The sequence below is a fragment of the Enoplosus armatus genome, chromosome 15 (assembly GCF_043641665.1).
Source record: "Enoplosus armatus isolate fEnoArm2 chromosome 15, fEnoArm2.hap1, whole genome shotgun sequence".
NCBI lineage: Eukaryota > Metazoa > Chordata > Actinopteri > Centrarchiformes > Enoplosidae > Enoplosus > Enoplosus armatus.
In genome coordinates this window covers 21,931,879-21,947,276 of record NC_092194.1, presented here as the reverse complement: position 1 = coordinate 21,947,276, position 15,398 = coordinate 21,931,879, and the positions used below count along the sequence as shown (strand labels likewise).

General features: G+C 33.0%; 1 protein-coding gene across 1 annotated transcript in view; it reads left to right on the top strand.

The window, feature by feature from the left end:
• egln3 (egl-9 family hypoxia-inducible factor 3) overlaps positions 1–15,398 on the top strand; it is a 28,445-nt gene that overhangs the window by 1,188 nt on the left and 11,859 nt on the right. The window contains exons 2-4 of the mRNA XM_070920431.1: positions 5,322–5,441; positions 5,865–6,001; positions 6,916–6,989. Of these exons, the coding sequence (XP_070776532.1) occupies positions 5,322–5,441; positions 5,865–6,001; positions 6,916–6,989 (331 nt within the window). The remainder of the gene's footprint in view (positions 1–5,321; positions 5,442–5,864; positions 6,002–6,915; positions 6,990–15,398) is intronic.

The following is a 15,398-nucleotide window of genomic DNA, read 5'->3' as shown; positions in this document are numbered from 1 at the left end:
CCAGAGCACGCTCCAGGAAGGACAGGAAATTTAGTGTCCCGGTCCAGGTCCTGTGGTCCTGCGTCCTCTGCTGCTGCAGCGTGTTGATTTACGGTACAGGCAGACGTGTTGATGGCGCGTCGACTCGGGCTGAATATGTGGAGTGTAGATCCGGCTATTCTCCAGGAATCCTCCTTAAATCTGCTGCGTTTTCCCAGGAAAAATATCTGCAGGAACACGTTCACATTCAGGACTCATAATCAGTATATAAACTCTGAGTAAGTGTATTAGTACACACTGTAATGCAGTTTTAAGCAGCTGTAAATATTTATTCATGTATTTGTCAACAGCTAACTGCTGCACGGACGCTTCATGCATGACAATATAGTAAAACACAGATGTAGTAATATAAAATATGTCTTCATAGGAAATTATAATTGTTGACGAACTCTGTGCATTAATAATAAACAGTTATTATCTGCTTAATATCTGCTTACAACTACATTATCGTGTTCTAAGCCTGTTCTCAAATGTTTGTATAGTGCTTCTAAATGCTAAATAGAGCCATTAAAGTGAAGCGATTTAACACTTTTCCTGCTGAAGTCAGAGTTTAAGTGCAGCTGTGAGTCCAGCTGTGAGTCCAGCTGTGAGTCCAGAGCAGAGTCAGTTTTAGCGACGTGATCAGTCTAGTTTAGGTCATCAAACGCAGCCGTCTGAAGGTGTTGTTATCTTTACATCCGCTGCCCTGCTAATGCTAATGTTAGCTTACTAGTTCATACACGTCATGGTGCTGCCTGTGTGTGTTTTCATCCATGTTTTGTTGCTGCTGCTTCTTGTAGAAACAAATCAGGTGAGCACAGATTCAGCAGTCAGGAGCTTTCAAATAGTGACGGATTCATTCGTCCGTCCGTCACATTGTTTGTTATATCCGTTGATTTAAATTGTCGTGTATTTGATCGCAGTTTTTGTTTTCAGTTGTTACTTTTTATTTGTTTTTAGTCTCGGAAACGTCCGTTGAAGAGGTTTCTGCCTCTCGGAGGAAGCTGTTCCTCTCCCCCCGTCTCCACAGTGCTTCTCATGGTGGGAGGGGGGCTGACTGTGAGCGGGCAACATATAAGTAAAACTGAACAGAATTGGGAAAAAGGGTCAACGGATGTTTGTTGCCAAAACTTTCAATGATGAAATGAACACAGAGATGTAGTGAGGACACACACACACACACACACACACACACACACACACACACTCACACACACACACACACTCGTGTTCATGTGTGAGAGCAGTGGACATTCTCACGTACTCACTCAGACACTTATTCAATTATTCACTCCCTCACTCCTCCTCAGCACACACACACACACACACACACACACACACACATTCCCAGCATGTCCGCCCAGTGTACAGTGAGCCCTTATCACTGTGTGTGTGTGTGTGTTATCAGATGGAACTTCTTAAGAAAACAAGTCAACCAGTTACAATAGGAACACACACACACACTCACACTCACACTCACTCACACTCACACACACTCACACACACACACACACACACACCCACACACACACACACACACACACTCACACTCACTCACACACACACACACTCACTCACACACACACACACTCACACACAGGTATCTGGCGATGCTGCAGCAGAATAAACAGTGAAGATCTGCAGGATAAGAAGCTTTTGTCTTCTCACAGTTTTTGTTTGGAGAAAAGTAAAAACTTTGAATGAACAGTAACATTAATTCTATCACTGTGTGTCTCCTGTTCTGGGGGTTGGAAGAGTTGTATGTTCCTCTGTGATCACATCCAAAACTAAATTAAAGCACTTGGGGAGTAAAATCCGTCCTCATGTCCTCAATCCGTCTTCCTTTGACTGCTGACGGTACGGACGATACTGAAACAATACGATGTTCAATGTCGTCTAAACACAAGCAACCAGCTGGCAAAGTGTTCATTTAATCTGGGACTCTTTAGATTTAAGATTACGATCCGACCAGATCCCAACTTTCAGCCCCTGACAGCTTCACACCTGATCCAGGACCCTGCAGAGGTCTCACATGTTGTGTGTATGTGAAACAGTTCACTAGTCGATTCAAATTATCAGCAGCTATGTTGATAATCAAACCTTTGTTTCTCAATGAACGCATCATTTCAATCAACAAACAGCCAAAGAAACAACAACCTGAAAATGCAGAAGGAGAAATAAACAACTGAATCCACGAATCCATTAATGGCTTTATTAATAATTATTTATTTCTGCCAGCAGATTAATAGATGTATGTGTATAAGAAGGATCTCGTCATCAGTGTGTAATCACTGATACAGTCAGAGTGAATGCTGACTGGAGATCAGATTCAGAACACTCGTGTTTTTACAGTATTGGCCTCAGTTTGGGAGCCGCTGGTGAGGTAGAAGATCCAGTCCTGGATCCGGGGCGGAGCTGCAGGCAGACCGCAGCCTCACGCTCCTCACGTAGCTCTGCCATTAAACCATCAGCAGGCTGGAAACCTGCCAAACGACAGACCTCACCACACCCCCCCCCCCTCCTCTCTACTGCAAAGATAAGATGGAGTTGCATTGAGAGCAGCTATCAGAGGCGTTTTGTTTTCAATCCTTTTTTTTGTTGTAGTGTATCATTTCCTCTCCACTTATTTTCACCACAGCAGCTCAGTTGCATGATGATGATGATGATGTGTGTGTGTGTGTGTGTGTGTGTGTACGTGCCTCAGCGCAGCGTGTAAACAGTCTTGCGTGATTTCCCTGCTTCCCCTCAGCGCAGGCCGCCTGTGGATTCGGAGCAGGTCAGCTGCTCTTTATCAGCGCTGGGGGTTTGTCGTCATTGGCAGCTGAGGAGACCCGACCTACGTGACTCCACCACCCCACCCACTAACCTCCCCCTTCACAGTTAGAGCAATAGAGGGGGTTTTCAAAAGACAGTCAGAATGGGAAGGGGGCACCGTCGGCGTGGGTGCATGCAATGGTGCGTAAACACAGACGTCAGGTTACTGAAGGTGTGTTGTTGTTGATGTTGCGTTCAGGGACCCGTGTGGTTGATGAGGGTTAATCTACTCTGTGACCTTCCTGTAAGGAGCGCTGTGTGTGTTGATGATCGTAAAGAAAAGGAAGGAGGCGGGATGTGAGATTTTATGGAGCGTGTAGAGGTGCAGAGGTCCTCGCACGCTTTTGTTTCACCATGAAAGGGTTTTCACAATAAAAGCCCTGAAGAGAAAGGGGATGTCATTAGTGACGTGGTTGCAGGTGTTGCATCAGTGAAGTCGTAACTGTGTTGTGGTTTAGTGTTGTTTGATGTGATCGTGGGGGGGGGGCGTTGTGTGATCACGGGGGTCAGTGAGATGTGAAAGATGAAGCGGTCTAAAATCAGTCTGTAAATCAGTGTTGTTGGTTCCTGGTTTGGAGAGTTTTGTTAACAAACATTAATCATATATTCTGTTGTTTTCTTTTATCAAATAGAAGCTCGTATAACTTTTTATGTTATACCATATATTAGTACAACAAAGTACTTCAAGTATTAAGGACATTCTTTTACAATCCCTTTTGTATTTATTAGCTTGATGTTTCAAGAATAATACATGGCATTCCCACTGTTCCATGTCAGGACAGTGAATGTGCTGTTCCATTGAAGGCTGTGTTGTAAGATATAAAGTTAAACAGTGACTCTTGAACAACCCTTAAAAGAACAAAAGAAGCACTAAAAAACAGCCGAGGTTTCCCACAGGGTAAAAAGTTATTTGTGGTAGATGTAGTAAAGAATTCACTTATTAACGTATTTGTACTTTTAAAGAACTATGTAAACTTTTTAAAGTTAAATAAAAGGAAAATAATACCTAATCTGATAGTGTAAGCTTTTCCCTCTCTACTGTAATCAGTATGTTAACGGTTATAAATGTTGATATGATTTATAAGAATATTCCGCTTGGTCTTAAACTGAACGTACTTACTTACACACATAAAGAAAGGCATTGGATGTCAAACAGCTGGCGGCCTGTAATAACCTCACTGAGGTCGTGTGTTAGCGAGCGGATCAGCTGCTTGTCCTGGAAGGAAATCCACAGTTTGAGTCTTTGTTGACTTTGACACAGAGTCTCACGCCTGATGACCGTCTGCTGCTCTCAGCTTATCGGACGCTTCCTGCTCGGGTCAGAAGGTCGCGGCGCTGCAGGGAGGCGACGCAGGGAGGCGACGCAGGGAAACCCCCGTTTTGTATGATTTCAGATTTCAATCTCAAAAGTTAATATCATTTTCTATCATTGCTGTTTTGTAGGCACTTTACAGCTAATTAAGATTCAGGATACTTTTCAAATAAATGAGGCTGCAGGTTCGTTGACTTTCTCACTGTTTGAAACTGCAGATAATCTTTTTCTCTTGTAAACTCTATTGTTTATTGGTTGAAGACATTTAAGTATATTTACAATCATCAGCCGTAATCAGAAATAAGAGTTCCAGAGTCTGACAAAGAGGGGCTGATTGGTTTGTTTTTTTATTTAAAATATTTAATAAAATATACAAGAAATCAATGAATACACAATAGATGAAGGAGGACGAGGAAGACCATGAGATGTGGTTGAAAGTCCTGAAAAGGCTAGTAAGAGTGACACACACACAAAGGCATGCAAACATGAGCACGTATGTATGTAATTTGTGTACGTGCAGCTGAAGCCGTACGCACACAACCACAACACACACCCCCTGGTGTACACAAGAAATATTGGCAAATAACCACACACACACACACACACACACACACACAGTGGAAGTGTCTGTAATCTTGTCCTTCAACATAACTGATCTGCAACACATCAGCTTTTATCTCGAAGGTTATTTTAGGTTTTTACAGAAACAGGACTTCCCTCTTGCTTTTCTTCTTCTGCATCGCGAAGTAACGCACTGTTTTACATTCTGAAGTAAATCTTTTATGTGTTGAAGTATTTTTGTAGCATAGTGAGAAGAAACATTGGGCTGGGTGTTTTAGATGCCTCAGTTGGAGGAATATAAACGTGATTTTGTTCAGATGCTTTTTTTTTTTCATTGAACTAAAGAAGTGAAAGTTGTGAGAAGTTTCATTCGTCTTTTATAAATGTTTTAAAAACAGTTTTCTTGTCTCCCGTTGTGTCTTCAGTTGTTTCTGTTCCTCAGGGTGTTGTTGACACCAGGGTAGTACAAAGGGGAAGTACATTGTCCACTCCCTCATCCACCCTTCCACAGGCTGGCTGTCTGCGCGGTGCCTTCACTGTACTTTCTCACTGGAACACTTGTTACAGGTGTAACACTGAGGTCTAATCAAACGTGTGTGTGTGTGTGTGTCTCCAGGCCATGGTGGCGTGTTACCCAGGAAACGGGGCGGGTTATGTCAAACACGTGGACAACCCGAACAGCGATGGACGCTGCATCACCTGCATCTACTACCTCAACAAGAACTGGAATGCCAAGGTGCGTTCAGGGACCTCTGTTTGACCTCTGACCTTTGATCTTGGTCGGATTAGAGACGTGATAGAGAAGTTTGATCTCTGTGAAACACATTGTAATGATGTGAAACGTTAAAGATCAGGACTGATGTGAATGTATCAGCCTATCTGACAGATATCACAAACACTTTCAGCCACCTGATGACGTCTGAATTTTGAGAATTTCATGTCAAAGTTTAACGAGATATATTAAGTTATGATGTCGCCACAGAAGTAAAAGAGAGAAACCCCCCCAAATTTAGTTTCAACAATAATTTCCAGATGTTTGTTTTGTGAAATAATAACTGCTGCTCTCTTCCTCTTCCTGCTTTGTGAGAAGAAGAAGAAGAGGAAGAGGAAGAAGCCTGTAATGTCACAACCAGCTGATGTTTGTGTTGTTGTTGATCAGGAGCACGGCGGCATCCTCAGGATCTTTCCGGAGGGGAAAACCTACGTCTCCGACATCAAGCCGCTGTTCGACAGGCTGCTCTTCTTCTGGTCCGACCGCAGGAACCCACATGAGGTGCAGCCCTCCTACGTCACCAGGTAACCAAGCAACCAATCTGTTCAGTTCATGCCTCAAACCTCTGAACACAGCTTTCATTTGGAATCGTTCGTAGTATCACTGGGTGAACATCCTTCATCTCAGAGTAGAAAGTACAAGATTTCCCTCTTGAAAGTAGAAAGTCTCCTAAAAAGGAAATACTAAAACAAAGAACCAGAATCTCATGATGAATCACAGTGTAGCTCCGCCCACCACAGAAAGTCAGTCCACAGGATTGGAAGCTGCTGTCTCTCCCAGATTGACTGACAGGTTTCATAAAAAGGGACTCACATTAGACACCAGCTACGTCTGAGTACTTGATGTTTTCTGATACAGTTAACAGTTTGTTCACATCAGTAATCTTGTGGTGTGTGTGTGTGTGTTTTCCTTTATGATGAGTTTAGAAACACATGATAATATAATGCACACAACTGCTGCTATTTTCTTTGTTGAAATACAGTTTATTTTCAGTGTGATGGAGGAGACAAACACTTCCTCCACAGATAGTTGGCGTCACCTGCTGGTGTGAATGTGTAATAACATTAACACATTTTTAACACGTCCTTTCTGGAACAAACAGCATCTTATACTCATTATTTGTTGACTTTTCTCTCTTCCATGAATGTGAAGCTACTCTGATCGGCTGCTTCAAATGTTGTGGAGAGTCGATGTGTCACATCAGGTACATAAAGGGGCATCATGTTGGCATGCACTTTTATGAAAGTACAGGTCTTTTAACTCATTTCCTTTTCAATGGAAAAACAACATGTTGGTGTTGCTGGAGTGTGTATTCACTTTACACTGTGGGTGAAAAACTACTTCAACAAAAGGAACTTCTGAATGTAAGTCGGTAAAAAAGTAAAAACCTTTGACTGAGTAAGAGCTGCAGTAAACGTCAGTGTTGTTTCTGTTTCAGGTACGCCATCACAGTTTGGTATTTCGACTCTGAGGAGAGAGCCGAGGCTAAGAGACGCTTCAGAAACTTGACAGGTACACACACATACACACACATAAATATACAGATAATGGCCATATAGTTCTGAATTGTTTATTTGGATCCCTGTAGTTGTCACCAGGTGAACAGCTTCTCTCTCTGCAATCCATATTAATAAAATACTCACAGTACCATCAGCAGACGCTTACAGCAGGTACAGTTACACAAACAATGAGGCACAAAAGAAAAGGGCAGTTTGACAGAAAACACAACACATTATCAACATAAAAGGTTTTCTACTATAACTAAAGCTTATTGTACCTCCTCCTTTAACAGTACACAAGATAGATAGATAAATACTTTCATACATACTTACATATTTACATACTTTCATAGATTCATACATACATACTTTCATTAATAATTTCATATATATTTACATAGGTTGATTACTTACATACTCACATACATCATATTTACGTACTTCAGTACTTTGATACATACTTTCTTACATTTGCATACTTTCATAAACACTTAAATATATTCTTTCATGCATAAATACTTTCATACATATTTACACACTATCATAAATTCATACTTTCATTAATATTCCCATGCATATTTACTTGCTTTCATAAATAGTTTTTCTGAACTGTTAAGGTGAAGTATGCCCTCTTGTGGTATGAAATGTAATATATGTTCATACATTCATGCATACTTTCACATGTAACATATGTTTACAAAAAAACATATTTCATCCATACATACTTTCATATATATTTACAAACATACTTTCATGCATTCATACATACTTTCCAACATACTTTCATACATATTTTCATACATACATACTTTCATACATATTTTCATACATATTTTCATACATACATACTTTCATTCATATTTTCATACATATATGCTTTCATACATATTTTCATATATACATTCATACATACGTACCTTAATACATATTTTCATATTTACTTTCATACTTATTTTCATACATACTTTCATACATATTTTCATACATACTTTGATACATATTTTCATACAAACATATTTTCATACATACATACTTTCATACATATTTTCATACAAACATTTTCATACGTACATACGTTCATACATATTTTCATACATACATACTTTCATAGATATTTTCATACATACATTCATACATGTTTTCATACATACATTTATACATACCTTCATACATATATTCATACATACATACTTTAATACATACATACTTTCATTCATATTGTCATACATATTTTCATACATACTTTCAAACATACATACTTTAATACATTCATACATATTTTCATACATATATACTTTCATTCATATTTTCATACATATTTTCATACATATATGCTTTCATACATATTTTCATATATACATTCATACATACGTACCTTCATACATATTTTCATATTTACTTTCATACTTATTTTCATACATATTTTCATACATATTTTAATACATATTTTCAAACATACATACTTTCATACATATTTTCATACAAACATATTTTCATACATACATAATTTGATACATATTTTCATGCAAACATATTTTCATACATACATACGTTCATACATATTTTCATACATACATACTTTCATAGATATTTTCCTACATACATTCATACATGTTTTCATACATACATACTTTCATTCATATTGTCAAACATATTTTCATACATGTTTTCATACATACCTTCATACATATTTTCATACATACATACTTTCATACATATTTTCATACATACTTTCATACATTCATACATATTTTCATACATACATACTTTCATTCATATTTTCATACATATTTTCATATAGACTTTCATTCATATTTTCATACATATTTTCATACATATTTTCATACATATATGCTTTCATACATATTTTCATATATACATTCATACATATGTACCTTCATACATATTTTCATATTTACTTTCATACTTATTTTCATACATACTTTCATACATATTATCATACATATTTGAATACATACTTTCATATATATTTTCATACATATTTTCATACATATTTTCATATATACTTTCATACATATTTTCAAACATACATACTTTAATACATATTTTCATACAAACATATTTTCATACATACGTTCATACATATTTTCATACATACTTTCATACATATTTTCATATACTTTCATACATATTTTAATACATATTTTCATATATACTTTCATACATATTTTCATACATACATATTTTCATTCATATTTTCATACATATTTTAATATATACTTTCATTCATATTTTCATACATATATACTTTCATACATATTTTCATATATACATTCATACATACGTACCTTCATTCATATTTTCATATTTACTTTCATACTTATTTTCATACATACTTTCATACATATTTTAATACATACTTTCATACATATTTTAATACATACTCTCATACATATTTTCATATATATTTTAATACATATTTACATATATACTTTCATACATATTTTCAAACATACATACTTTCATAAATATTTTAATACAAAAATACTTCATACATATTTTAATACATATTTTCATATATATTTTAATACATATTTTCATATATACTTTTATACATATTTTCATACATACATACTTTCATACATATTTTAATACATATTTTCATATATACTTTCATACATATTTTCATACATACATACTTTCATACATATTTTCATACATACATACATACTTTCATTCATATTTTCATACATATTTCCATATAAACTTTCATTCATATTTACATACATATGCTTTCATACATATTTCCTTATTTACTTTCATACTTATTTTCATACATATTTTCATATATACTTTCATACATATTTTCATACATACTTTCATACATATTTTAATACATATTTTCATATATACTTTCATACATATTTTCAAACATACATACTTTCATACATTTTAATACAAACATATTTTCATACATACATACTTTCATACATATTTTAATACATATTTTCATATATACTTTCATACATATTTTCATACATACATACTTTCATACATATTTTCATACATACATACATACTTTCATTCATATTTTCATACATATTTCCATATAAACTTTCATTCATATTTACATACATATGCTTTCATACATATTTCCTTATTTACTTTCATACTTATTTTCATACATATTTTCATATATACTTTCATACATATTTTCATACATACTTTCATACATATTTTAATACATATTTTCATATATACTTTCATACATATTTTCAAACATACATACTTTCATACATTTTAATACAAACATATTTTCATACATACATACTTTCATACATATTTTCATACATACATTCATACATGTTTTCATACATACATTTATACATACCTTCATACATATTTTCATACATACATACTTTCATTCATGTTTTCATACATATTTTCATACATACATATTTTCATACATATTTTATACATACTTTCATACATATTTTAATACATACTGTCATACATATTTTCATATATACTTTCATACATATTTTCAAACATACATACTTTCATACATTTTAATACAAACATATTTTCATACATACATACTTTCATACATATTTTCATACATACATACTTTCATACATATTTTAATACATATTTTCATATATACTTTCATACATACTTTCATACATATTTTTATACATACGTTAATACATATATGTTTTAATACATATTTTCATATATACTTTCATACATATTTTCATACATACATACTTTCACACATTCATACATATTTTCATACATACATACTTTCATTCATATTTTCATACATATTTTTATATAAACTTTTATTCATATTTTCAAACATATTTTCATGCATATTTACTTTCATACTTATTTTCATACATACTTTCATACATATTTTCATACATATTTTAATACATACTTTCATACATATTTCCATACATATTTTGATACATATTTTCAAACATACATACTTTCATACATATTTTCATACATATTTTTATACATACATACTTTCATACATATTTTCATACATACATTCATACATGTTTTCATACATACATTTATACATACCTTCATACACATTTTCATAAATACATACTTTCATTCATATTGTCATACATATTTTCATACATATTTTAATACATACTTTCATACATATTTTCATACATATTTTAATACATATTTTCAAACATACATACTTTCATACATATTTTCATACATATTTTTATACATACATACTTTCATACATATTTTCATACATATTTTAATACATATTTTCATATATACTTTCATACATATTTTCAAACATACATACTTTCATACATTTTAATACAAACATATTTTCATACATACATTCATACATGTTTTCATACATACATTTATACATACCTTCATACATATTTTCATACATATATACTTTCATTCATGTTTTCATACATATTTTCATACATATTTTATACATACTTTCATACATATTTTAATACATACTGTCATACATATTTTCATACATATTTTCAAACATACATACTTTCATACATTTTAATACAAACATATTTTCATACATACATACTTTCATACATACTTTCATACATACATACTTTAATACATATTTTAAAACATATTTTCATATATACTTTCATACATGTTTTCATACATACTTTCATACATATTTTCATACATACGTTAATACATATATATTTTAATACATATTTTCATATATACTTTCATACATATTTTCATACATACATACTTTCACACATTCATACATATTTTCATACATACATACTTTTATTCATATTTTCATACATATTTTTATATAAACTTTCATTCATATTTTCAAACATATTTTCATACATATTTACTTTCATACTTATTTTCATACATACTTTCATACATATTTTCATACATATTTTAATACGTACTTTCATACATATTTTCATACATATTTTCAAACATACATACTTTCATACATATTTTCATACATATTTTTATACATACATACTTTCATACATATTTTCATACATACATTCATACATGTTTTCATACATACCTTCATACACATTTTCAAACATACATACTTTCATTCATATTGTCATACATATTTTCATACATATTTTAATACATACTTTCATACATATTTTCATACATATTTTAATACATATTTTCAAACATACATACTTTCATACATATTTTCATACATATTTTTATACATACATACTTTCATACATATTTTCATACATACAGTCATGCATGTTTTCATACATACATTTATACATACCTTCATACATATTTTCATACATACATACTTTCATTCATATTGTCATACATATTTTCATACATGTTTTCAGATATACATTTAGATATACCTTCTTACATATTTTCATACATACATACTTTCATACATATTTTCATACATACATACTTTCATTCGTTTTCATACATATTTTCATAGACACATACTTTCATACATGTTTTCATACATACATACTTTCTTACATGTTTTCATACATACATACTTTCATACATATTTTCATACATACATACTTTCATACATATTTTAATACATATTTTCATATATACTTTCATCCATACTTTCACACATTCATACATATTTTCATACATACATACTTTCATTCATATTTTCATACATATTTTCATGCATATTTACTGTCATACGTATTTTCATACATACTTTCATACATATTTTCATATATATTTAATACATACTTTCATACATATTTTCATACATATTTTAATACATATTTTCAAACATACATACTTTCATACATATTTTCATACATACATTCATGCATGTTTTCATACATACATTTATACATACCTTCATACATATTTTCATACATACATACTTTCATTCATATTGTCATACATATTTTCATACATGTTTTCATATATACATTTAGACATACCTTCTTACATATTTTGATACATACATACTTTCATACATATTTTGATACATACTTTCATACATATTTTCATACATACATACTTTCATTCGTTTTCATACATATTTTCATAGACACATACTTTCATACATGTTTTCATACATACATCTATACATACCTTCATACACATTTTCATACATAGATACTTTCAAACATACATACTTTCATTCATATTGTCATACATATTTTCATACATACATACTTTCATACATATTTTGATACATACTTTCATACTTATTTTCATACATACATACTTTCATTTGTTTTCATACATATTTTCATATATACTTTCATTCATATTTTCATACAGACATTCATACACATTTTCATACATACATACTTTCATACATATTTTCATACATACATACTTTCATTCATGTTTTCATACATATTTTCAAATATCCTTTCATACAGATTTTCTTACATACTTTCACACATATTTTCACATGTACTTTCATACATATTTTTAGACATATTTCCATATATACTTTTATACATATTTTCATATGTACTTTCATACATATTTTCATACATACATACTTTCATGCAGACATACTTTCATACATATTTTCATACACACATTCATACATGTTTTCATACATACATTTAATTCAATTCAATTCAATTCAATTTTATTTATATAGCGCCAAATCACAACAAAGTCATCTCATGACACTTTACAAAATAGAGCAGGTCTAGACCGACTCTTTATAATGTTCTTACAGAGACCCAACAGTTCCCACCATGAGCAAGCACTTTGGCGACAGTGGCAAGGAAAAACTTCCTTTTAAGAGGCAGAAACCTTGAGCAGAACCAGACTCTAGGTGGGCGGTCATCTGCTTTGACCGGTTGGGTTTTAGGGAGAGAGAGAGAGAGAGAGAGAGAGAGAGAGACAGAGACAGAGAGATAGACATAGAGACACAGATAGACAGACAGACAGACAGACAGATAGGTAGGCAAAGATGTATGGCAGCACTAACAGTAGAAATAGCTGTAATATTAGCTGAGATTAATAATAGGAGCTTTAATAGTGACAGAACTACGACTAAACATAATAACGGTAGTGATGGGAGTCAGGCAGGCCCATGGCAGCAGCAGCACCCAGGCGTACCAGGACCACGATCCACAGCGACCTACGAGTCGACAAAGCACAAAGAAACTCCGGGGAAGAAATAAAGTTAGTAACATGCATTGGACTGTGAATGTGCAAAGATGAAGAGGGAGAGGAGGAAAGCTCAGTGCATCATGGGAAGTCCCCCGGCAGTGTAGGCCTATAGCAGCATAACTAGGGGGCTGGTCCAGGCAGGCCTGAGCCAGCCCTTAACTAAAAGCGTTATCAAAAAGCAAAGTTTTAAGCCTACTCTTAAAAGTAGAGAGTGTGTCTGCCTCCCGGACCCAAACTGGGAGCCGATTCCACAGGAGAGGAGCTTGATAGCTGAAGGCTCTGGCTCCTGTTCTGTTTTTGGAGACTCTAGGAACCACAAGCAGCCCTGCATTCTGGGAGCGTTTTCATACATACATACCTTCATACATATTTTCATACACACATTCATACATATTTTCATACACACATTCATACATGTTTTCATACATACATTTATACATATTTTCATACATACATACTTTCATACAAATTTTCATATTTACTTTCATACATATTTTCATATGTACTTTCATACATATTTTTATACATATTTTCATATATACTTTCATATGTACTTTCATAGATATTTTCATCCATACATTCATACATGTTTTCATACATACATTTATACACATTTTCATACATACATACTCTCATTCATATTTTCATACATACTTTCATACATGTTTTCGTACATATTTTCTTCCATACATACTTTCATACACATTTTCAGACATATTTTAATACATATTTTCATATATACTTTCATACATATTTTCTACCATATATACTTTCATACATATTTTCATACATACTTTCATACATATTTTCATACATACTTTCATACATATTTTCATACATACTTTTATACATACTTTCATACATATTTTCATACATACTTTCATACATATTTTAATACATATTTTCATATATACTTTCATACATATTTTCATACATACATACTTTCATTCATATTTCCATTCATATTTTCATATTCAATTCAATTCAATTCAGTTTTATTCATATAGCGCCAAATCACAACAAAGTCATCTCATGACACTTTACAAAATACAGCAGGTCTAGACCGACTCTTTATAATGTTATTACAGAGACCCAACAGTTCCCATCATGAAGCAAGCACTTTGGCGACAGTGGCAAGGAAAAACTTCCTTTTAAGAGGCAGAAACCTCGAGCAGAACCAGACTCTAGGTGGGGGGGTCATCTGCTTTGACCGGTTGGGTTTGAGAGAGAGAGAAAGAGAGGGAGAGAGAGAGAGAGACAGAGACAGAGACAGAGAGATAGACGTAGAGACACAGACAGACAGACAGACACG